Source organism: Triturus cristatus, chromosome 2_1, assembly GCF_964204655.1.
Source record: "Triturus cristatus chromosome 2_1, aTriCri1.1, whole genome shotgun sequence".
Lineage (NCBI taxonomy): Eukaryota > Metazoa > Chordata > Amphibia > Caudata > Salamandridae > Triturus > Triturus cristatus.
The window spans coordinates 794,636,985-794,663,828 of record NC_140581.1 but is presented as its reverse complement, the minus strand read 5'-3'; the positions used below and the strand labels follow the sequence as shown (position 1 = coordinate 794,663,828).

The 26,844-nt window shown below is 44.3% G+C and overlaps 1 protein-coding gene across 2 annotated transcripts in view; it reads left to right on the top strand.

Annotated features, from left to right (window-relative positions):
* The window catches only part of LOC146865885 (uncharacterized), a 455,435-nt gene that overhangs the window by 218,169 nt on the left and 210,422 nt on the right, over window positions 1-26,844 (top strand). For both annotated transcript variants that reach the window (XM_085632802.1, XM_085632795.1), the window contains exon 5: window positions 5,429-5,847. In XM_085632802.1, the coding sequence (XP_085488928.1) occupies window positions 5,429-5,847 (419 nt within the window). The remainder of the gene's footprint in view (window positions 1-5,428; window positions 5,848-26,844) is intronic.

Sequence of the window (26,844 nt, the reverse complement as noted above, 5' to 3'; positions counted from 1 at the left end):
GAGTGACTTATAGGTTAACATGTGTCCCATTTAAGGTTAGGTATAGGTATACTACACCTTAGTAAGAGGTGGTTACACCAACTTACCCCAGCTGAGTGATCAGCCAGTTGTGTCAAATTGTTAGGCCAGGCCAGGGGTGGCATAATACATGCTTCAGCCCCTGGTAGGCCTTAGATACACCAATGCCCTGGGTACCTAGTGTACACTGGTACAGGGGCTCACAGGGTGATCTAGTTCCAATTGGTTATGTACCTAGGGTACATGGAGTCCATTTTAAAGAGAGAGCAGATAGGCTGAGATCCTGAATGGCAGGATCTCAGGCCAACTAAGTCGAAAAACCAGCTAGACACTAAGCAGAAAATTGGGGGTAACCATAAGATATCCATCTTCCTACATTATCGTTTCTATTTTTGGTTGCTGCGGGCTCGGTTAGGGTGGGACTGGTAGCTTAGTGTGGGAGGAGGAGTGGACTATGCACACTAAGTGCGCATGACTGCTTGGCTGGCCGTAAATGGCCAGTCAAGTAGTCATGCACACTTTGCATATTTCCTACCAGGCTGTAATGAACAGCCTGGTGGGGAATATGCACAGGCTCCCTGTCTTGATCTGAGTCCCGATCCACGGTGCTCAGACCAATCACAATGCTTCATTGCCGCGTTGTGATTGGCTCAGGGGAACTTGTGTGCCCGGGAGCTTCTGCATCTTCGTCCGGACTTGAGTCAGGAAGAGCAGAGAAGCGGAAGAGCAGTGCGGCGTGGGGAAAAAGATAGTGCGGTTTAAAAAAAAAAAACTGCCCCACCCCTCCCGCCTCCCCCATTCCCTTTTAGCAGCCACTGTCGGGATGTTCACTTTGAACTTAGCCGTTTGATAAAAGCCATTATTACACGTGGCCGTCTCCCACATCCTGCCAAGCAAAAGTGAAATCATCCAGCCAGGGCTGTGGAAGCAACTGCTCCTTGGGTATTACCCATTTTCTCAGCCACCTGAGTAAGTTGCTGTATTACCCCTTCCCCTTGAAACAGTGGTGGTCTAATGTATAGGGCACACACATTTCCTCATCCCTTGAAAGTTACCCGCTCTAAGTTATTTTACATAGATTTTTAGGTGTGTATGTGCTAGATCTGGTCTTGTATAGCGTTATATCTAACTTGCCTTTTAATGTAAATTGCTGCACTGCTTTCGTCAAGTACTGTATAGGCAGCTTAGAAAGGCAACAACAACTGCTAATTTGCTTCATTTAGGATGGATTTTTTTTATTGGCCCTTATGAAAGTGATCAAGCAATCACAAACGTTAAAGTTTGTGTTACCGGCTAGTTTTATACAATATCGTGGACTGTATCTACACTAGAATGACCAACAGTGCAAAAACTGTTCGTGGATTTAACAGTTAGTGCCCATATTTAAAGCGTAAAAGTCGTTGAACATTCCTAGTGCGCACGGCTACATGGCATTCTAACCATCCACATTGTTGTGTGATGTTTTTATGTTATTTATCACTTATAAAACACTCTTTCACCGAAGTATCAGGATGCATGAGAGAGAACGACAACTGTCACAACAGAACATAAAACACGAAGACTGAAGAAATAGACACGTTTTCGGTGACTTCTGCAATTTTGATTTACTGCCTAAGGAGCTAAGAAGGGAGGAGTTGCAAAACCTTCCAGTGGCCAGATATTGAACTGATTGTCCTTTCTGATGGCTTTGGTAGCCGCAGTCGTGCTATATTTGGGAATCTAGAAGCTTTTGTAGGCGTGCGCCAGGTCCATTTTGCAGCAATTAACGTAAGCATTTCTGGTATTGTGTTTTGTGTGCAGTTGTGAACTAGACTCCCTAGCTCACGGAGAGTCCACTGCACTGGTTATTTTGGCCCATGAGCAGACGAGCTGCTGCCTTTTGTACCAGCACCAGCTGTAGTCAAATTGAAACAGCCTGTCAGATATACTTTTGTTATGATCTAGTCACCATTTTATAAACGTAGTTGCTTCTGTTGCATGCAACTTGGGAATAATAAATGGCACAATTCTACAAAGATTAGAGAAATGGTACAAGCAGTTTGCTTCCGCAGCAGATGCCTAAGATTCCAATAAAAAACAAAATCAACTCCAGGATGTGTCCTCTTAAGGCTGGAGTGGGCTCATTTATTTATTTAGCATCGTTTAAGGTACTGCTCTACCCAAAGAAAAACGAATGTCAGGGCGAGTTACAGTGAACAACCAAAGTAGATTGAGATCTCCCATTAGTTTTAAACTAGAGATGAGGTGTTAGAGCTATATTACTATGAGTCCAGTACTTGTTCACAAAAATGATGAAGTAAATTAGAAGTCGAGAGAAGAGCAGATAAACGACGGAAAGATGAATGGGCGAAGAGAGCAGAAAAGGGAAGTGAACTGAGATATCACATGTAGAGTTCCACTTTCAGTTGTTTCGTGATTTATACAGGGCCTTCTTGACTAATATGGTCCTCGGATAAAGAGGTCGACCGGGATGGAGCCATCCCGAAAAGGACTGAGGCACAGCGAGAGTTGAGTCTGTTTCAAGTATAAATTGTATTTACTCCTGGGATTTTGTACATCTGTATATCTTTAACAGAAATGGGAGGTAAGATGCTTGCTGATGACGAAGAGCCCTGAAGGTAGTTAGTATTGGCCATCTTAAACTGAATTATTTCTTTAAGTAGAAGTCTTTGACACTGTTCTCAGAGAGGCCAGTAATGATGGCCTTGCCAAGCTTGGTATGACCAATTACTAGAGCTTGCACAACTAAGTAGAAATCATACTGATTATGCAAGAGTGAAAGTTTTGTTTAAAGACTGTAGACTGGCTCTTGCAGCTTTTTGTCAGTGTTCAGTATGTAGGTTTCTAGTGCAATAATTGATCTGGATACCTGGGGATTTTACTTCAGAAGAGAGCTTAGTTATGAAGCCTTCAAAGTGGAGTTATGATGACTGTTGGTGGTTAAAACTGGTTTTGAACTGAATTCTAGAGGAATTAATTATTCTCTGGGTTGAGTTATAGAACTTTTATAGGCATCAAATTGTGGATGTCATATAGCGAGGCATTTCGTTGGTGAATGTCTTCATTGGAGAAGATTTTTATGTACATTTTGATGTCTGCAAATTAGTGAATTGTGATGCTGACTTCCTCTGTCAAGATTCTCCGAGGCTTCATACCTTAATTCGAGTCTGAGTGAGTATTGATTCTTTGTGTGCATTACAGTATCTGCGGATAAATTCCCCATCCAAAAATGCTGTTTTCTGTTGTTGAGAAATGACATAAATCCAATGACAGCCCTGTCGGTAAAGCATATGTATGGTTTCAGAATGTGGATCAGCCTCTGATGGTCCATTGTCTCGAAGGCTGTTCGCAGTCCAGCAGGAGAAGAAGGCAGATGTCGCCATTGTCTAATGTGGAGCTTGATATTGTTTATTGTGTTGTTAGTCTCAGTGCTGCATCGTTTACAGAAGCCTGCTTGTTTGGGTGTTTTTAATGAATGTTTCAAGTTGTACAAATACATTTTTCAATTACTTTGCTGATCAAGGGCAGGGTTTCTGCTGATTGTTAATGTTTTAGATGGGTTAGCATACCTTTAGGGTTTAATTCGAAAACTGCCAGACAGCACAACAAAGACATGTTGAGGATATGCTAAAAGCTTACCTAGGAATGCATTCCTCCTATTGCTTACCATTAGCTTTGTGTTTTTTCATTCATATTTACTTGCTTTCTATTTGCGTGTATCAGAACTCCGTTCAGAGGAGCATGGGGCAAGCAGGAGTAACTGGGCCCTACCGTGGGTATCGAAGCCATTTACTCCTGATGTCCCAGGGCCCAACCTACTATGGTTCATGAGCAATCGGACCAAGCACCCCTTCAGCACTTGACTCTCAGTGGTAGAGCGGATTGCGCAGTCCAAAGCTTCTCTGGGAGGGGAATGTAGGTGCAAGGTGAACACAGGCTCAAGATTCAAAATAGATTCTGCAACCCAGATAAATAAATGTGCACCCAGATGTTTGCGTTTATGACTAAAGTAGCATTTTTATATATAAACACAAAGTGAAATATGACACTCACACACAATATATGCAGCCCTCCTAATGCTAGCAGTCTAGTGTTGTCCGGGCAGTGTCCCAAGTATCACCTCCCATTTACGATGGGTAACATTCAGGTTAGGTCCCGCTAATGTGTCCAACCGTAAAAGATTCTCAATGTTCTCTTTTTTTTGTCTGTGTTCCAGCACTGTAGCTCTCTGAGGCTGAGTAAGCTTACTATGGGCTTTGTGGCCCAGCAATCTGTCTTATCCGCTCCTGCTGATATTGTGATCCTGATGCCCCCAGGAGCATTTAGCACTCCAGGCAAGGCAGCTGGTCCTCCTTGTTGCTGAGTGGATGATTCAGTAAGTTCCTCTGATCACACTTGGAGGCTGGGGCCAGTCACTTGGCTTCCAATAGCTCAGTCAGGGCACAGGGCATTCTGGTCAGCACGCGCTGCCTTTTGTGGTCACATGCTGTACATGGAATTGGCCCTCCCTCATGGCAAAGGGTGCGCCATGGTAACCGCCCTTGCTCTTCACGGCAGTCCCCTCTGGAATGTGGGTCGCTGACCTTTGGTCAGCACACAGGCAGATAGCTTGATCAGTGCAACAGCAATGATATCTTTACAACGGCTCCCTCTGGCCAACGGGGTCAATGAGAGACCGGGAGAAGCAAGCAAGCAAGACCCCATATCCTCTTGTGTTAGATGGAGGCTACTGCACAGTTTCAGAATGTTCTGCCCTTCTCACCAGTGGATCCCATTATGTCTGCCCATCCTCCACAATCTCGGAGTCCTGAAAGAGTGTCCATCTAGCTCGCCTCCAGGCTCCACTCCATTTCTGAGGCATTTTCAGCGTCCTGTCCCTTTTGTGAAATGTGTAGTCATGCATTTTACTGGTTTCTTTAACATTTCTGTAACCAGTCTCTGCAGTCGTCCAAGGTATGAAGTTTAATTTAGCCAGGCAGCATTAAAAATCCTCACTCCTCATCAGGGTTGTTCGTATGAGCTCCTTGCTCGGATTTCTATTCAGAGTGATTGCTTCACAGAGACGATGTACATTTTCTTACCAAGTAATAATAGTTCTCACCAAGAATCTTGCCTACTAGGGATCAGGATAAAACACCACCATCCCTTGACACTTTGATTCACTGATCATTTTCTGTCTAATAGAAAAGTACCATGAAAAAAGTCTCAGTCATGTACTCTGCAGCTTACACAATCACATTCAACATGTTTTTAAATGGGCAACATTTTCTATAAGAAATGAAAGTGATTTTACTAAATATCGTTTGTTTTATCTTTTCTGTGAATTGTGTCAGATTTTGTTCTTTTTTTACATATTGAGTGTACATGTGCGAAATCTGAATTCCTAAATATGTCAAATGATTTTCCGTAGGTTCCTAAGTGCCAAGGAGACAGCAGCTTATAAGCTATTCGAAATTAAGGTAGACGAACTCCGACAAACCCTTGGTCTGTCATCAGACTCCAGTAAACTGAAAGTTCAGATTGCTCCAGTCTCCCAAAATCTGCAATCCAAAGTCCCAAAGACACCAATTCCCCCTCAGAAGAATGCAATTCCGGTGGTTGTCCCTGAAAGCAGCCTCTTCACTCCGCCACTACCTCCTGGCCCTCGAAGTAAAAGCAATATTTTGAAAGCTACCACCACAATGTCAAATAAAGGGCCTCAACATGAACACCCAACCATTCCATCTCCGAAGCAACATCAACAAGAACATCCTACCATTCCATCAGAGAACCTACATCAAGAGTCTTGCTCCATTTCAAATGAAATGCTTCAACAAGAAAATACCACAGGCAAGTATTCCTACATTTAAACCTAAATTAATTCAATTGTTCATCTCAACATTTGCCTACTTATGCTCCTTTTCAGTGCTCTGTTCCCTTTATTTCTGTCTTCCACATTCAATCAATCACTCAATCAGGGGATTTGTAGAGCGCGGCTAATCAAGCAGGCGGGTATCCAGGCGCATTTGTGATTTCCATTTTTCTGTTTTTCAGATTTTCCTTGTACCTTGACTTTTTTTATTTTTGTGTTTTCTTTTAAGGCTTCTTTCGTGATGGTTATTATTAACTCCATCAAATAATAACTTCTAGCCAATTGTTTTGTCTGTTGGTTGTAGCCCAAATGCAGCATTCATGCAAGCAAGCCTTGTTTTATTTTGGTTTTTTTCACACAGTCATCGCTAGCAACGGCTAGGATAACTGCTTCTGCTTAGGGGTCATCAGGGAGTAGCAACCCAAGATGCCCCTGTTTAAGGGCCACAGAAAGAAATCACATTCTCCCACAGGCAATGTATTTGTGAAGGAATGATCTCCCAAAATATTTTCTCAGAAAAAAAACACAAAAAGGACCATGGGGAGGAGAATCCTCTTTTTCCTTGAGAAAACTTGCTGCTTGGGGGCAATCCACATTTTCCCCTACCTGTATGATTGGCAGATCAATAACACTGGCAAGCACCAATGCCTGGCTCATACACAGCCTACCATCTACTTGTTCTACAGCCTAGGTTACACAATAAATGCCACTAAGTCCCTGCTGCAACTCCTCCAAATTAAGCCATTCACATTGAGTATAGACCCTAGTGCCATGGGCAAAGACTACCCCAGTCCACAGAGGGTGTTGCGACTACAGCAACTCTTACCTCTTTTTTTCAGCACACTCATCAACTCGCTGTCAGAACTCTCATGCGCCTGCTTGGCATGATGGCCTCCTGCTTTGCCACAGTACCCCATACACGGCTCCACATTGGTCCGCTGCAAGATTCCCTTTGGCTCAGTGGTCACCAGCGGAAGATTATTGGAAAGATTTAGCATTGGTAAAGACCAGCATTCATCACTCTCTGTAGTTGTGGAACAGCAACTACCTGGTGCAGGGCAGGCCTCTCTGAGTTCCCAATCCGCAATTCACTGTCACCACGGACGCCTCAATCGCCAGTCAGGGGGCGCAGCTCAACCATATGAGTATGCAACCATACCGGGGGTCTGGGCCCCTCTTCTTTCAGGGCGGCATATCAGCTGTCTCGAGTTACTTCCTGCTTGCCTCGCTCTCAAAGCTTTCCTTCCATTCATTCGAATGAAAGTAGTGCTCATCAAAACAGAAAACATGACCACCTGAATTATTTTCCAAAACAAGGCAGCAATTACTCTCTCTCCCGCTCTCATCATTAGCGCAGCAGACCTGGCATTGGGCTATCCACCACCGCATGCACCTTCTGGCTGAGTACCTTACAAGGATGGATAGCCACTTGCCAGACCTGCTCAGCAGGATGCATCAACACGTTCACGCATAGATCTCTTTGCCACCCTTAAACATGCAAAATGCCCTAACGTTGCCTCCAGGTACCCACAGTCCATGGTCAATCCATTTATGGATAAATTGGTCAAGTATCTTTGTCAACGCTTTTTCACCTCTCCCACTCCTTCTGTATGTGGTGCTTAAGATGTGACGGAGATCCCAACATGGGCCAGACAGCCATGGGTTTCGACACTGCTTGTGATTTCAAGAAGCTGCCCAGCAGGCCTGACATTCTCATGCGGAGCCAAGGTCAGATGAAGACAATCTAACCCCTGCCAGCGCAATCTAGAGATCTGTCACCGGAGGTCCTAGAGTTTGGCTTGCTGCACGTTCTGCAGAAGTGCATGGACAGCTTATGTGAGTCCAGAAGGTCTACCAAATGAGCTTGCTGCATAGCAAAATAGAAATGATTGCATGATGTTGCATCTCCGAACACCTATAACCCCTTAAATCTACTGCATTGAAATTATCTGTTACCATCTCCATCTGCAGAAACCAGACCTCACATACACTTCTATATGTCTTCATTTAGCAGCTGTAGCACTTACATGCAAAACAGGAGCACTCTCGTCCCTTTTTGCATCGCTGTAGTTAAGGCATTCATGAATGGCCCCAAAAGGATCATGCATCCCCAAGGTCCTGTATGAAATCGTAATGTGGTTTTTATCTGGTTCTTGGGACCCCCCTTTGAGCCTCTCCTAGAAAGAAGCTTTATTTGCAGCCATAACATCTCTCCGACGCATCAGTGAGTTGCACGCTCACATGCTACAAGAACTTTTAATTCAAGTCCACAAGGATAGATAGGGTCATTCTCGGAACCAACACAAAGTTACTCACCAAAGTGGTTCCTCTTTCCACCTCAACAAACTATACAGCTCCCACTCTTCTTCCTTCAACCATACTCTGTTGCAGACAGAGTCCTCCACACTCTACATTTCAAATGGGCTCTCATATATCACATTGAAAGAAACAAGCCCTTGCGCAAAGCCGAGCAGTTGTTCATAGCCTTTCCCAAACCCCACACGGGCCGGCCTATTTCTAAGGCCAGTATTGCCAGGTGGATGGTGAAGTGCATCCAAACTTGCTAACATAAAGCCCTGTTTTCCCTGTACCCCCAGGAGGCATTCTATACTCAAGAAAGCAGCAACCACTGCCTTCCTTGGCAATATCCGGCTAGCAGACATGTGTAAAGCAGCCACTTGGTCAACCCTACACACTTCCACCAGCCACTACTGTTTGGATATCCTAGACAGCCAAAAGGGGATGGTTGGTGAAACAGTCTTAAGGACTTTGTTTCAGACATTTGCATCATCCACACACTAGCCACCGGTTGTTTGGGTATACTGCTTTACAGTCCATGCAGAGTATGTCTATCTACAGCAACTCCTACTACGAATGGAAAATGTTACTTACCCTGTAAGCATCTGTTCTCATCGTCGGAAGCGTGTGACTCTGTGGCTGTACTTGCCGATCTCTCTTCATAAACACCTCCTTTCATAATACACATGCTGCATTAACTTGATACTCCGTGCCACTGTCACCCGCTGTGCGAAAAATAATCTAACATGGAGTCGGTGCCCATGCACGTTTCCGACTAGGGCTGGATTCACACAAGAATAACCTGCAAATATCTGCGCCCTACACAAGATGGCAGGGATATGCAGAGCATGCCCTTCTACAGAACAAGCACTGTGAACACATGTATATGATTGTGCATCATTTTGATTGATGTACAATCTTGCCACAGATTGCTTAATGCTTGCTAACTAACATGACACTAACTTTGTTGAGTTAATGTCATGGCTAATGAGGAATGAAGTTGCACAAACATGATACTTGCTGTTTCTGTCGCTGATGTTAATCTTTCGGTTCCTCCATGCATCCCTCATTGGCGTACAGAAAAAGTTGAGGAACTGATGTCAGCACACCCGTTGACTCCTAATATACTGCGGTATTGTGATATTCAGAGTGGAATCAATGCTGCAGCCTCAATGCTGCAGTCTCATGCTGCCCCCTTTAGTGCCAGAGAGCTATTGATGAGAAAAGCTTTTTGTGACTCGCTGGAAGGAAAATTCATAAGGTGAGGAATCTACGCTCCTGGATGCAGTGTGGCAGCGGACATTTTCAGGAAGTGCATTGCAGGCTGATGACCATGGAGCAGGTGCTATGGGTACAGACCAGGATAAAGTTCCCAGCATCTAGGATTGCAGCCATGTACCAGTTAACCATTGCACACGTCTTCTTTCTTATCAAGGGCACTGGGAACTGGAAGTACACCAAAGATGTGGGTGAGTGTTACTTTTCTAATTAGGACCCAAACTCCTTCTTAAATAAAATGAGAAGCCAGTGGCCAGTAGCGTGAGGGAATTTTTTCGCGTCCTGGCAATCCTCCTCAGATAAAGATGATGACAAAGAGAAAAGCGTAGATGATCAGATCATCTATGCTTTCCCTTAACTCAAGGCCAGAGAGTCTTGTTGGACGCATTGAAGTCATTGCATGACACCTCAAAGGTCCTAGCACTGGAATTAGCAGTGGCACAAATTAATCTGAGTGGATAGTGTAAAAGGGAAATGCTACATTTTAAATAAAATGAAATCCATTTATGCATAGACCAAAATAAATTTGTTCCAGATTGTGCCATTGCCACTTTGACTAACTTGGAGAATAAAAAAGATGACCTGGAAAATGTTGAACAAAATGAGGGAAAACTGACGGAGCTCAGGGCTGGATGCTTCTCTTTTCTACTTCGACAAGACTGCTTTCACTTGGGCTGTGCTCCTGTGCTAGGGTGGTTTCTCGGTCGAGCAGTGGCACACCCAGATGGTCTGGAGGTATTCCATTAGGGATCTTTCTTTCGAGCCTGGGACCATATCGCCTAGAACCTTGAGTTTACCCTTCTCCCTACCTGAGCCGCATGTAAATGAAGATGGACGTAGCCAAAGCTTGAGGGTATGTGCACCACCAGAAGGCAATTTAGAGGTAGGAAAGACATTTGTGGCGTCGCCGGGCGTACCAGCATTTAGAAGAGACATAAGCGGGACCACAGTCGTGTCCTGGTGAAGATCTGGAGTAGGACGTTCATTGGGGAGCGGAGAGAGGGCCCTTTTGGGAGTGGTGATTTCCCAAATAGTGTGATGCCCTGTGAAAGAACAGCAGAACACGTCACTATACTGTGGTTATTCATGTGACTCCAAAGAAACATGTTTATTTGTCCTTCATGATGGCGAATGGAACCATGTGGAAAAAGTTCCTGAATGAATGACAAGTAAAGCATCAAAGAGAGAATAAAGACGCCTTTCTGCAGAAAACACAGTCCACCAGAGAAAGACATGAGGTTGAGGTTGAGTCGGAAGTGGGTTCCATTCCTGGCCCAGGCTTAACTCAGGGAGAGCTTTTGGTGATGTTGGTGTTTGAAGACTTGCAGCAAAGTAGCCAACAAATTGAAAATAAGAATTTGTAATTGAAGGATCATAAGAAGGAAGCAGTATTGAAGTCAGGTCAACAAGTTTTGGCTCTGGAGACATGTAGGGAGGGCCTGAAATTAGAATATGAGCAGAGGAAACATTTTGAACAGTATGTAGTCTGCCCTTGTGTGGAGAAAAAATGAGTTCCTAAAAAATTAGCTGAAAGCCCCTTGACTTAAAATAGCCACTAGCGACTCAGATGACTTGAAGTTAATGTTGTAGAGCTAATTGGAGAATAAGGTAGTGGGTGCTGACATCAGCCCTCATAGCTCCAGGTTCTTGACAAAGGAACTATTTAGGGGAAGTTCACATACTAGAACTGTTCTGATGGATTTGGTAAATCATAGCCAGAGCATCGGCTCGTCATTGAAAGTGAGCAGAAATACAGTATTTCTGGATCTGATTTTGGGTCCTCCACCTGACGAGACACTAGCTGTGGAATATCAAGAAGGACAAACTTTTAAAGAGTCTTGAAGCTTCTCTATTGTTTTCAGAGTGAAAAGGGAGAGCAAGACTTTTTTTCTTTTCACAGCCAGAGGCAGCCCAGGAGCTTTTTTCCCCAGAGGGTATAAATGTTAACTGTCCACTGTATGACCTATAGTGGTGGTTGTTTATTTCTTATGGGTACTGAGTACATTCAGAGCTGTATATCTTGCTGCGTGAGGTAAGAACTGGGGGGAAGAGTGTATTGGTTCTGATTCTGGGACGTTATTGCTTTCTTCCCTTGTTTTCCTACCTCTCGCCCCCCTACGAACATAGCCAAATTCCATTTACAAACTGTGCATAGTCAGAAGGCTATAACTGTGCCTTTGACTGTTACTTGGGAGTTTTGACCCAGAGTTGCTACTGTGTTGTAGAAGTCAGAGCTTGTTTATAGAGTGTTAATCTTCACTTCCTCAAAAACGTTTATTGAAATTCAAAATTCTGCATAAACCTCCTAGGTAATGTCTTTACAGGTTTCTTGCATTCCTGAGGGTGAGCATATAAGACCTTTATCGGAGAATTGTTTAACTCCAAGGTCTTTGAGTAAGTTCACCTTTAGATTTGGGCATGTCTGAATCTCCCCCTCCAAGAGGCCACGTAAGGTAACGAATGGACACCATCTTTGTTGATATGGGGTCCTCAAGACAAAGTGACCAGCAAAAGAAGTGCTGTTGCAAAGAGCTCTGACCCTAACGGACAGTAGAATGCACCTCTTACCAGACTCTTGCTATGCTACACAGTTCTGGAAACGAATTCCGTCATATTAAATGAAGGACTGTCACTGTAGCACCCTGCAAAGTAAAAAGTGGTCTTGAATGGTGTTATTCGAGTATTTGTGCAGTCGGAGGCAGCCAGGAACATCATGAAGTCAGTGAAAAACAAGGATAATCCAGACTATTTCCAGACTATTTACTTCTTAATTTCTGATCTGTTTCCCACAGTCTCGATCACTAGTGTTTGCTTAATGTTGATTATTTACTGGTCTTCTTGGAATGGCAAATATTCTTTCAGAGATAACTGTTTGAATTATTATACAGTTGCGAGGTGCTGGGTTGGGTGCTGGTTTTCTACTAGTTGCCTATTGTACTCTTAAACCCCTGTTGTGCTTATCCACAGCTCTTAATGTCAGTTGGTTGGTAGAGGGTGGGGAACAGAGTCTGATGTTGGTGTCTCCGACTTCCTAGTTTCTAATACAGAAACATTGGAAAACGTTTCACTATATTTGCACCTTGTGTGCCCATCTTTAAACTCTGTGATCTTTAACAATGCTGCTTCCCTTTTTCCAGAAACCAGCATCTCTAAGATTGAGCAAAGTGAAAATAGTTCTTGGCAGCGACAAGATTGATATTGAAGTCAGGTAGACTGTTTGCTGCTCATCTGCTTCTGAAAAATGTTAGTCCACTTCAAAGTTTAGAAGCATAGCTCATTGGTGGAGAATAAAATGTGTGAGACATACATTCTTCAAAGTTTCCAAAAGCCTCTTTAGTAAGAGGTCTTGATTCCTTCACTTGTAAGTTAAAGTAAGGCACTAAGTCTCCTAGAAGGGACAGTAGTGAACAGTGAAACCAGTCCTCGGAGAGGTTTGCAGAAATGCAGCAAATATCTCATAAGGGAGTACTGAGAACTAGTCTTCTAAACTTTGTTTTACCAAGATCCTGCCATGTAGACTGCTTTAGTTGGCGCCAAATACATTTTCCTGGCAGCAACAAAGACTAAAATTGTCCCTTCAAGGATAATGGAAAATGTATGGTGCTTTGGAGAAATATATACTGTTCTGTGATCTCTTACACATACGGATTCCATTGTTGTCATATGTATTTAGAAATTGTAATGCCTGGCTAATTCATCTACACCACTGGATTTAATTGGTAGGTGACTAGATGTATTGGAGGAGTAAAGACTGTGGCAGTTCCTTCTACTAAGGCAGCAATTCCTCTGCTCTTTTACATAATTAAGGTACCTGTTTGGCCCCTGAAGATTCTCTATCTCACCTGGTGATTTCTTGGTTTATCCTGTCTTCTGTTTCCCTTGGGCTAAAGTTTCCCATTTTACCTTACTGTTGAACAGCCGAATGCCCTGGTGGGCATTTCAAGAGAATATTGGCAAGAGAATGTACCTGAATTTCTTCCTGCATCTTGCATACGTTAATTATGAGGCCTCCATGCCTACACAGTCTGTCAAAGGCTTGAACCTCTTTTCTGACAATGACAATGTTTCTGTTGTGCTTTTTTGTAAGAAGTGTGAGCAGACCTTTTTTTTTTTTTTTTTTTTTTTTTTAGCTCACTGCCTATTTTAGATCATACTAATACAACTACCCAATGTGCAGGTAGGCAGAGATTGCTTATGGAGATCTACCATTCTCCCCAAATGAGTGTGGATGGATGCCATGTGCTTTTGATGGTATTGTGTATAGTTCAATGGGTCAGGCTATCATATCAGAGGTCTTAAGAGTCGTCTTCAAGAAACATGATGCAAGAATAGAACCTGTTTTTCAACCACAACTGCTTCTTACAAAGGAAGGTTAGATAGAAAGTAAGGGAAAAACTAAGGTTTTCTCAGAAGACGCCTACTCAGTTAGGAATAGTGTAGTAGATTAATTTCACCACTTTCTGTGTAGGTTTTAAGACTGTTCCTCTTTGATCGCCCTAGTGTGCCCTCTATTTTAGCGCTCTACTTGGGAAGCCCATCTCCCTAATGTTCTCTGCTGTTCCTTTGACAGTAGCTCCTACTGTTCTTTCCTTTTTTTATGATTTCTAGGCTGATGCTAGCTCATGAGCTGTTTCAGCTCCGTGCTTCCCATAGACTAGTGGGCATTTTTCTTTGTACTTTAGGGGCATCTTGACCTTCTCCTTCTGTTCCAATGCTATTTTACTTGTTGAAATTGAGCATTTTCTGTAGCTCCTGCCTCCCCCTCAAAGAGTGGCTTGCAAATGCTAGTCGTGGTTTAGCACATTCCCTAGGGTAACTCTATTGACAGATGCAAGAGGAAGCTTTTACAAATTCCTGTGTTTCTTGCTGTCCGTGGGAAATTTTCAATAGCTTGGCTTCAAAGGGTGAGTGGGACTTTTTCTCTCTCTCCTTTGCCAGTAATCCAAAGAAAGGAGGCAATATCAGCAGGCACAATTTGTTGACATTGGGGATGGCTACACTGGTAGTTGTTAGGCTCTTTATTTGCCATGAGCCACCTAAGTGCCTTGCTCTAAGTGACATTTGGGCTTAATTCTGAACAAACAATGAAGAGTGGGGACTGGCAATCCATATATACATTTTGAAAGTGATACCTGGGTACTCTGGGACGTGGATGCACTCAGGTGCCACTTTTGGATCCAAGTTTGTGCTGTGCTATAGGTATGTAACGTTTACTGTTATGTGACTGTCACAGAAAACAACTGCAGAGGGATATGTCTCTGTATAACAAAGGAAACAGCAGTTGATAAGAAATGTATCAGTCTCCGTTCGCAATATCTCCATGGCTCATAAACATGTCCTTCATTGCTCTTCATCTACTCACTGTTATATTGTTTTTTATTACGGGAGTGCCTTTTTTATTTCGCAGTGCCCAGGCATCTGGTAATTTTTATATAAGCTGCTATTGAGAATATTTTCAATCATTCAGTTACTATTAGTAGATTACAGTGAATAGACTGTCGCGCCTTTGGTCCAGTGATCAGTTAACAACGCTTCATTACTTTGTTCATCAGTATGAGGTCTGCAAAAAGAGCACTGTATCAAAGAGACCCCCAGCTTTCAAATCTCTGTTATGGGGTCTTTATTACTATTCATAAACTTTAGAATATCTCTGTGAATGTCCTGGATCTCAAACCACTTTTTCAAACGTGAAAAATAAATCTAACTATTGAGGCATCATATTTTTTCGGCTGTTTAAGTGAATAAAATAATGCAATATATTTAAAAATCCCACTAAAAATAAAAAGTGGTATAAAATAAATGAAGCAGCATTGCTGCTCAGGCGTTTTTTTTTAATGGTTTTTTTAAACTGTTCTTTTTCATCGTTTTTGAGTAGCAATCGAACAAAATATAGGAAACTTTACATATGTAAACCACCCCAGGTAATGTAAAGGCTGCACTTTAAGGCAGCTATGGCCTTCACAGTTCCAGGTTGCATCACAGTGGCATTGAATTCCTTGGATCTTTTTTCCTGTTTGGTGGAAAAAAAATCTCCTAACTGGTTTGTTTTTTCATCTGCATTACTACTAAAACAAAATGCACTGTTGGGTTGGCATTATTTCGTTTACTTGACTTTTTTTAAACCTCTGTCTTAATTCTAAAGGTGTTTATTCCTGGAGGTGAGGTTTATATTGTGTAATTTTCTCTCACATTTCTCAACTGGCGTTTTCCAAGCTCCTGAGTTGGGCTTGGCAATTTTTTTGTGTCCACTGTATACAAACAGATTAATGTTAGCAGAGCCTTTAGACTGGAAGGTGACTTGCTCACGACAACTAGAGGCGCCTTCTAGGATCAAGGCTACGTTCATCTTGCGGCTGAGGCAATGCACTCATTTATTTGTATATAACTAGGCTCTCTTCATGTGACGGATACTAGCTTCAGATGGTTATGTTACATTGTGTAATTTTCTCAACCTGCCAGGGAATCATGATTATTCTGTAAGATACTGTCCAGCTGCACTCATTTATTTGTATAAAGCTAGGCTCTCTCCATTATGTGACAGATCCTAGTTTCAGATGGTTACGTTACATTGTTTAATTTTCTCAACCTGCCAGAGAATCATGATTATGCTGAAGGATACTGTCCTGGTGTACCAATTTGTCATACTACTTCCATTTCTGAGAGCAGATTATCTAATAGGTAATGGCAATGATTGTGTGTACTTACCTGACTTGTAGCCTTCTCTGCAAGAAGGAGAGGAAGGGAAATCTGCTACAAAGGGTGCAGTGGAGATGTGGCAGTTGGAGTTGGACTTGGAGAGACCTGTGGTATGTGACTCAGCCAAAGGACTGGTGCATTCATTTGCGTTGATAGTTATTCTTCTTTATGCAGTTTCAGATTTGTGTATCAAAAATGAGTCAATGCTGAGCCTTCAGCTGTCTTCATGCAGCTTGTTCGTAAAGAGATTTGTGATCTTACAAAAGAAATTGAGTATTCCCTGCTTGGAGCGGGAAATGTGTCTTTTTCCCTGATCCTAGGAATTTCTTCTTGACTCAAGAATATGTTATGTGATTCAGGATGACCATTGGCCTAGGGTGATATATACAGTTCTCAGTCTCTTCTGAAGACACAGATCAAAATGTATTTTCTATAGTTATGGCATTTAGTTCTCTGTGACGTACATAGTTTGTCAGTACAGGCACAGCTGTGTTTCAAAATCTGCTTCCTTCATTGTATATTCGTAGCATTTGTTGGCTGCAGATATGCATGCTATGCACACTCCAGTCATCTAGTGTTGGGCTTCGACTCTACAACTTGCTTTTCTCAAAGAAGTCTTTTATTGCTGACGTGACGTCAAGTCTCCTCCACTTTGAGAAAATGCACATGTTCAACAGCTCCATTGTTAGATTGATTTTTTTCCTCCATTGGGTTTGGATGGATTGCACTGGAGCTCTGTGCATTTTTGACACCTTTATGGCCCATGGGAGCACAACGGACTTGTGGTGGCTTCTACTCGAAGAGTCCTATTCTGCTTTGTCATCATCAGCCATTAGATTCAAGTTTCAGTGACCATTCCTTGCACATTTCGGGCAGCTTCAACACGAGAGCTTCCATTCAAAGTTCAGCCGAGAATGTTCAGCTCCAGGTGGTGGAAGGTAAAACAGAGATACTTTCCAGAGAGTGTCGTTGATGTGGGGCAAAATAAGCATAATCTGACCACCAAGACATATGCAACCTCCACTTGTCGCCAGAGCACAATGAGCAAGACTGCGTTGCCTGTGGCCTGTTCAAGAATAAGAAGGAAGTGCCCAACGCCTAGCTCATTCCATAGAGTTGGCATCAACGGCTGAATTCTCTGCAGATGAAGAGAAGCAGCTAGAGATTGATGACGAGGAGGAAGACGACGTTCCCGTAGAGGGGGGCAAATTATCGTGTAGTCCGCAGTATGTCGCTTCTGTTGACCCCAGTCAAAATGAAAGGGAAGATCGCAACGAGTCGACAATGTCAGCTGTAGAACTTCTGGAAGGACAAAAACGCAGGATGAAGACTAAGACAAGGGCAATGAGTACCCAAGGTCCCCAAAATCCCACACATATCGAGACTACCTCGCAACCCTCCCACCATCGCCTTCTGCACCACAGCCTTTGGGTTCTGGCCGACACCGAGAGTGTGCTTTGGCGCTGAGAAAGGACGAGATTGCGCTCGATCCCCATCAGACTTCTGGCCACAGGAACAAACACGGAGGAGACATACAGCCCTCATAGCTGCAGAAGCACATGGTGCTGATAAGGCCATTGACGCCTGCGCAGCCTCTGGCACTGGCAAATCCTTAGGCGCCCCCACCCTCCTTTAGGGTCAACAAGGCTGTCAGAACCGACTGAAAGGCATTGACGCAGCATACCCCATTGCCGCTGAGCCGTACGTCAACTCCGAAGAAACCATTGTAGCACATCCATACGTCAACTCCGATGATACCATAAACATCCCACGTTTTAGTAGAGCACAGGAAGAAAAAAACTGATAAGGATATGACAAGAAAAGTAAAACCAATACGGGTATGGAGGGAAATGTTGAATACCTGCAAGAACTAATCATTAAAAAACGTTCTTAGGAAAAGGAACATTTGCCTAAGAGGGCCCACAAACAGAAAAGGCTGGACACAACTATCACAGCCTCTTCCAAAGAAGAAGAGCGTGGAGCATAAGGCCACTAGTCCTAATCCACTTGACATTACACCATCTGCACAACCTATGTAATCATCATCCACAAATTCAGACGATGCAGGCACAGGGAGCCCTAGTCGTCATAACCGTGACACAGACTCACAGGGAGATCCTCCCCAAAGCCCAGACCCTTGAGGCACAATCGATGTAGTGCTGCTAGACGCAGACATTGAGGTGCCAGTCCCAGCTAAAGCATCACTGCCTGATGATGCTTCCTACTGTCATAGTGTCAGTCAGTGTGCTGCTGAATACTATAAAGCTCAGATGCATACTACGAAGGAAGAAACCCACTTCTTAGTCATGACACACTCAAAGACAGGGCTCTCATCATTCAATACTTACCAATGATATGATCAATACTGAAAGTCTCAATTGAAATATTCAAAGACCCAGTCAAATCTAGGCTACGAGCACCACCACCAGTCAAATCTAGGCTAATAGCATCACACGTTGAACAGAAATGCAAGGCTTACCATACAGACCCACTTTATATCAGGGAACACCCAACAGCCAACGCCCTTGTTGTAAGAACTGTAAGGAAGAGGGCAGCCTCACAGAGTACTGTAGTTGTCCCTCCTCCCGATAAAGAAAGCAAACACATCAATGTGGCAGGAACACAAGTTGCAGTGGGCCATACTAATCATTGGTGCATAGCCAACTTGGTGGGTTTGCTATTGCGCTGTAACAGGGCAATAGGGATGAAACAGAAGATTTGCTCCAACATCTCCCAGAGCAGTGCAAAAAGAGTAAATACGAGTCGGTTACTGAAGGTAATTCAACTATATGCTGAGGCCCTAGGCTGCGCAGACACCACAGCAAGAGGGGTAAACTTCTCAATCCTCTTGCGTAGGCTTGCCTGGCTACGCATTCACGGGTTCAAAACTGAAGTGCAACAACACCTTCTTAACATCCCATTCGATGGGGAACATCTTTTGGGGCTGGATGTAGACTCCCAGTTAAAAAAGAAAGAAAAAAGGTACAGAGACTGGCCCATTTCCCTTTCGTACTCTTCTGTTCCTCTCCCGTGTTCAGAGACGGAGGTCTCAATGGCAGGGCATTCATAGGGATTTAAGCCAAAATTAGCCATCTTAGAGCAATATCCTTTGAACGTAATGTAATGTAAGGTGGAGTTGTAAAGCACTGCTGGTCACCCATGAGAGTATCCAGGCGCTGACACATCAGTAACACATCAGCAGTAGCAGTCAAATCATGCAAAAGGTAAGTTTGCATTTTCAGATGTAATTTTGCTAGACTCAGTTCTGCCTTGACCCTTTTCCTTTTTTTTTTTTTTTTTTTTTTTTTTTTTAGATCTCGCTGAGTCAGCGCGCATGTGCTGCTCGGAGAGACTTTAGTAGGTGAGTTTTCAAAGTGCTATCCACATGGTTTTGCTGGCTACAAGCTTGAGTGCACGATGGCGTGCACGTGCACAGCTGCTCCCCGCATTCCCCCCTCCCTTCTCGCCCAGCCCTTTGATGCTCTGCTCGCATCTCCCTCCACCCTTTTCCTCAGTTTCATTGTGGCTCCTCGCATTCACCCCTCCCAGTGCTCGAAGAGCCAGGTCTTGATCTGCCTTCTGAAGGAGAGGTGGTCAGGTATGGCGCGAAGGTGGCTGGGCAGAGAGTTCCAGGTTTTCGCTGCTAGGAAGGAGAAGGATCTTCCTCCGGCGGTGGCTTTGCGGATGCGGGGTACGGCTGCCAGGGCCTGTCCGGTAGAGCGTAGAGTGCGCGGAGGAGTGTAGAAGGAGACGCGGTTGTTGATGAGTTTGGGTCCGAGGTTGTGAAGGGCTTTGTGTGCGTGGGTGAGGAGTCGGAAGGTGATCCTCTTGTTGACTGGGAGCCAATGAAGTCTCTTCAGGTGTCCGGAAATGTGGTGGTGGCGGTGTATGCCCAGGATGAGTCGTGCGGCAGCGTTCTGGATCCGTTGTAGTTTCCTCTGCAGCTTGGTGGTGATGCCGGCGTACAGAGTGTTCCCGTAATCCAGGCGGCTGGTGACGAGGGCGTGGGTGACGGTCTTCCTGGTGTCGGTGGGGATCCAGCGGAAGATCTTGCGGAGCATGCGGAGGGTGTTGAAGCATGCCGAGGTCACCGAGTTGACCTGTCTGGTCATGGAGAGGGATGAGTCCAGGATGAAGCCGAGGTTGCGTGCGTGGTCGGTGGGTTGGGGAGTGCTGCCTAGGGCGGGGGGCCACCAGGAGTCGTCCCATGCGGTGGGAGTAGGGCCGAGGATGAGGACCTCCGTCTTATCTGTGTTCAGTTTCAGCCGGCTGTCTGTCATCCAGTTCGCTACTTCCTTCATTCCGTCATGTAGTCTGGTCCTAGCTGAGGTGGGGTTGTTTGTGAGGGATAGGATGAGCTGGGTGTCGTCTGCGTAGGATATGAGGTCGAGTCCGTGTTTGCGTGCGATGTTCGCCAGGGGGGTCATGTAGACGTTGAAGAGGGTGGGGCTGAGGGAGGATCCTTGGGGTACGCCGCAGATGATCTCCGTGGCTGTGGATCTGAAGGGGGGCAGGCGGACTCTCTGAGTCCTTCCGGAGAGGAAGGAGACGATCCATTCCAGGGCCTTGCCTCTGATGCCGGCGTTGCTGAGGCGGCGTATCAGGGTGCGGTGGCAGACCGTGTCGAAGGCTGCAGAGAGGTCCAGGAGTATGAGGGCCACGGTTTCTCCCTTGTCGGTCAGGGCTCGGATGTCGTCCATGGCTGCGATGAGGGCGGTTTCGGTACTGTGGTTGGCCCTGAAACCGAACTGTGTGGGGTCGAGGGAGTCGTTGGTTTCCAGGGCGGTGGTGAGTTGAGCGTTGACGATTTTCTCAATCACTTTGGCGGGGAACGGTAGGAGAGAGATGGGCCGGAAGTTTTTGAGTTCGGTGGGGTCTGCTGTAGGTTTCTTTAGGAGGGCGTTGAGCTCTGCGTGTTTCCAGCTCTCCGGGAAGGTGGCGGCGGTGAGGGAGGCGTTGATGACGTCTCGGAGGTGCGGTGCGATGATGCTGTCGGCCTTGTTGTAGATGTGGTGCGGGCAGGGGTCTGATGGGGATCCGGAGTGGATCGAGTTCATGACGCGGGTGGTCTCCTTGGTGGTGGTAGGGCTCCAGGTGAGGATGGTGGTGATGTCGGTGGCGGGTTCCGGGTGGGGGTTCGCTTTGGCGGTCGGGAAGCTGTTGTATATGTCGATGATCTTGTGGTGGAAGAAGGTTGCGAGGGAGTTGCAGAGGTCCTGTGAGGGAGGGATGGGGTTGTTTTCTGCGTCCGGGTTGGAGAGCTCTTTGACGATGCCAAATAGTTCCTTGCTGTTGTGGGCGTTGTTGTCAAGTCTGTTCCGGTAGGCTGTTTTTCGTGCGGCGAGGAGGTGTTGGTGGTGTTGGCGGGTGGCGTCCTTGAGAGCTGACATGTTCTCTTCGGACTGGTTGAGGCGCCACGTTTTCTCGCGGGCGCGGCATTCTTTCTTGGAGTCCTTGAGGTCGGGGGTGAACCAGGAGTTTTTCTTGTGGTTGTTGGTGTTAGCTTGAGTCTTCAGGGGGGCCAGGAGGTTGGCGCAGTCGGGGATCCAGCTTGTGAGGTTGTTGGCGGCTTCGTTTGGGTCGGTGGTGCTGGTGGGTTGGTTCTGGGAGAGGGTTGATGCGAGCTGTTCAGTGGTGATACGATTCCAGTGTCACACACACACACAACCACACACACACACAACCACACACACAACCACAACTACCCACTACTACCCACAACCACACACAACCACCCACACACAACCACACACACACAATAACACACACAACTACACGCACAATCACAACCCACAAGCACACACACAACCACACATCCACACACACAACCACACCCACACATAACCACAACCACACACGCGCACACACACACACACACAACCACACACACACACACCCACATCCACACACACACAACCACACACCCCCACACACCCAACCACACACCCACACCCACAACCACCCACAACCACCCACACATACAACCACACACACAACCACACCCACACACACACACACACACACAACCAACCACACACACACAACCACACACACACACACACACCCACACACACCAACCACACACACACCACACACACCAACCACACACACACCACACACAAACCACACACACGACACACACACAACACAACACACAACCACACACACAACCACAACTACACCCACCCACAACCACACAACCACACACAGACAACACACACAACCACACACACACCCGCAACTACAACCACACAACCACACGCACACACACCCACACACACATAACTACAATCACACACAACCACAACCTACCTCACACAACCAGAACCACATGCACACAACCAGAACCACACACACACAACCACTCCCCCACATCCCCCCGCACACACACCCACACACACAACCACACACACATACACACAACCACACACGCACACAATAACACACACAACCACAACTACACAAACAACCACAACACACAAAGAACCACAGACACAGAACCACACACCACACAAACCCACAACCACAAGCACACACAACCACACACCCACACACACAACCACACACACAACCACACACACAAGCACACACACAAGCACACACACAACCACACACACACAACCACACACAACCACACACACAACCACACACACGACACACACAACCACAACCACACACACAACCCCACCTACACACCCACACACACCCACCCACACACACAGCCACACACAAACAACAACACATGCACACACTCACACACACACAATCACACACACCAACAACCACCCACACACCAACAACCACACCCACAAGCACACACAACCACAACTACAATCACACACAACCACACACACACACAATAACACACCCACAACCACACACACACACACACAACAGTTGCATAACTAAATACTTATAAGGTCCCAAAAGCGAGACCTATTGGCTATGCCAATGCTTGTGTTGGAGAGCTGCCCTTCATGGAATATATTTAGCTGTTGCTCCCCTTGTTCTTATTAGGAGGCATGCACTGCTTATGTTCACATCTTGTAGTCCTTTGAATCTCATTTCTTTATTTAACTTAAGGATATAGCACAATAAACAATACAGTTTCATGTCATATTACATTTTCTATATACATGGCAGAATATTACCAAAGTGAAAAGTTTCAGTACATAAAAACGCATAGTAAACGATAAACAAATAAATCATATTACTGCTGCTAGGATAGTTTGAAGGGAAAAAAACGAAGGGGGGAATACAAACATCCCACTAAATATATAAAACAACATGTTCTTGGGCAGAAGGGCGGTTCGCCCAATTCATTCCATTCTTCTGCCCCATTAAAACACCTGTTCACTGTCCATTGGCGTTTCTTCTATTTTCTATTGTTACCCCCAAAAGATCTCCTCGTCCGTAGTTACTCAAATGAAGGAGACAAATGTTGATCCCACCGCCACCTCCCCTGTAGATCGCACCTTCCAGTTTTCCTGTATGTGCTCAACGGTTGTCTGTTAATGTGTACAAGTGAGTGGAGGGAGCGTAGTGCCCTTGAGATATCTATACCTATTTTCTATTATCATGTATTCCTTTTCCCAAGGAAATCTTTTCAGCTTGTCAATGTCAAATCTGTTGCATTTTATCTTACACCTACCTTGTGTAATTAAAGCAACTCAAGTGTCTACCTAATGTGTGGCGTCTTTAAGAAAATTCCCCCATATCCCTTTGTATTGAGGTAGTCTATTGTTAATTAATCAGGTTTTTGAAGGTTGACAGTTCATGCATTTCTTCCAGCCACTTACGATACAAAGGTATATTATCTGTTTTCCAGGGTTGCAAAATTCCTCTCTTTGCTATCCCCATTGCATTGGACAGTCATCATGTAGTATGTAAGGTTAAGGCAGGGAGATCATTTGTGTCATGAAGTAAGACCATTCTTGCACTTAGTTGAAGCCCCCCTATTCAAATAGTTTCTTATGAAGGCCTATGTTTATTGCTAGTACTTCGTGCACTTTAGGGCATTCCAATAAAATATATACAGCGTCACTATTTTGTTGTCCACATCTCCTGCATCGTGAGTCGGGGCAAGTTTGGCATTACACAACCTGACTGGGTACCAGTTCCATTGGTGGAGTATACTGAAGAAACTATATTTCAAGTTGGACTCCCTTAGGCCTCTATTATAGCCATCTAGTATCACTTCCCATTCACCATCGTGGAAGTATGTCGATATTTGGGCCTCTCACCAGGAGTGTAATGCTGTTGAGGAGTCCTGAAAAAAGAGGTGGTCAATCAGGATGAAGTAAATGTCAGAAATCATTCCGCTTTATTCCTTTCATGTTTTTAAGTATTTGATAATGGAGGATTTCTCCAAAGTGAAATTTCAGTGGCCTAGTATACTATTCAGGGCATGAGATCTCCATCTTTGTAAGTCTTTGAGACCATATTCACCGTTACATTCAGGTGTCATCGTGGATTAAGGCATCAAGATATATCATTTTATGTTTTCTCCATATTGCCCAGCTAATTTCTTTAGTGGTGTGTAGCTTCAGACATTTTAGCCTGGGTTTTACATTGCCTCATACTTACTGCTGAATCACCCACTCAGTGTCCCTGACTGCTTATCTTGGGGTAGTCAGTGGAAGCATACCAAATATATATTTATATCTTGTGCCCATTTCTCAAAGTCTAGTTTCATTTTCTCCAGTAAGGGAGAAGTGTTGATGTAAATAATTTACTGCAATCCTCTTTTATTCTATATTAGTTTTTTAATTGACTTGACTAGTATTTTAATTTTTTGTTTTTCCATTTAAAGTTCAATTTCCCTTTGCATATTCTTGTGGTGGATATACTTAATGGTAGGGATTCGCACTTCGTCCAATTGATCTAATAGCCTGAGAAAATTGGAAAAGAGTTCCGTTGTTTTATCAGCGCTTAGCTGAGTGAGAAAGTAACATCAGTATGTTGTCTGCGTAATAAAACACCTTATGTTTCCTTGCTTATGTCATTATCTCTTTAATTTCTTCATTCTTCCATATTGTGATGGCAAGCGGCACTAAGGGCGACAGAGGGCACCCATGTCTAGTTCCCGGATGTATCTTAAAATGTGGTTACCGCAATTGTCCGATGAGGTGTGGTTCTGTTACATTCCTCTCACCAGCATGATAAAGTTCAGGCCTTTAACCATTCTTTCCATTGTCCAGAGTAAGTAATTATTTTGAAATTCAAATTATAAAATAAATTCCCTCTTAAAGTAAACAAATGTTGTTCTATATTAAAAATGAAGTGGTGTATAGAATTAATAAAAAAAAAAATCATGATATTTTAATAACCAATATTACATGCATTTTTTAAATGTAATTTATTTTAATTGCAATTTTTACATTTAATTGAAAGATGTGTATTGTTTAGCTAATTTTTAACATTAAATTTAAAAAATTATATTTTTAACTGGTTTAACTAAGTTTAATTTAACATCATTTTGTAAACGGCTTTAAGTTGCTACGCCCTTTATTTTCAATGGGAGAGTGTAGCAGTACCAGTGGTTAGCAATGTGTGGATCTAGACTCACTCCGGCTCTGACCTAGAGTACATTTGTGTCTTTTTGGGTAATTTTTGGCTTTTTTAACTTCAGAAGTGCCATATGTGATTAAGAATGGGCTTACTCTTTTGTGGGTGGGTGCATGTGCTGTTGCAGGGATTCTGCCCAAAAACAGAACTATGCGCAGGATTATAGGACCTTGGTGTATAGCGACGGAGTCCTCTTACCACCTTAGTACCTATGAGCCCAGGACCGACTAGCTATAGTGACTCACTTGCTCTCCTACTCACTCACAGAAAAACAAATGATTAGGCACCCCAGAACACAACACTCCCAGATCTCTCAGGAATTGCGGCAACAAGACTCACCCTTTCGCTCACAAATTGATACTTGTCCACAATAAGATCTGATAGAGACATGAAACAGTTCAAAATATTTATTTGAACTAACATGCCCTAACATGCAATATATGTGCCACAACAAGCAGGAAAATGCATAGGACAAATACAGTCAGCATTGCAGCTAGTCCATAAATCATGAAAGGAGATGTCATCATGAAAAGACAATAGAGCCTAACCTCCCTCCCTTGCTAAGAATCAGTATTATTATATATTAGAAGATCTCTGGGCTTTGTCAGTAGACCTTAGCCTATAGATGGTAGATCTACATCATAGGTGCTGTCTCGCTCTTCTCCCTGGAAAGGTCCCTCTCCGAGTGTGTCCCAACAACAGCTGCATCAGTATGTTTTGTTTAGGTGCTAAGGCCGGGCCAGAATAAAATAACAGGGGGCTTTGTTGTTCTACCTTGCTCATAATGTTCAATTCAAATCCCAGGAACATGCAGAGAGTGAACACAGCGATGAGTTCTCACGTGAAAACAGCCATAGAAATGATTGCAAAAAAATAAAGACGTGTAGTTACGTGCGCAAAGGAGCAGGCAAGCTGCAGCCGTGCTCATGCTAACTTAGTGAAGACGACAATGTCCCTATGAGCCACGTGACCGTGCCTCCCTAACTCCCTCCTTATTCCACCCTAAACCCCTCCCACTTTGTAGTAACTATTTACCATTTTATATCCACTCTCCACTGTCCTCCTGCATACACTGCTATTATTAATTTTTATTAGTACTTATCAGCAATTAGACATTCAATAATTTGTATTCATCT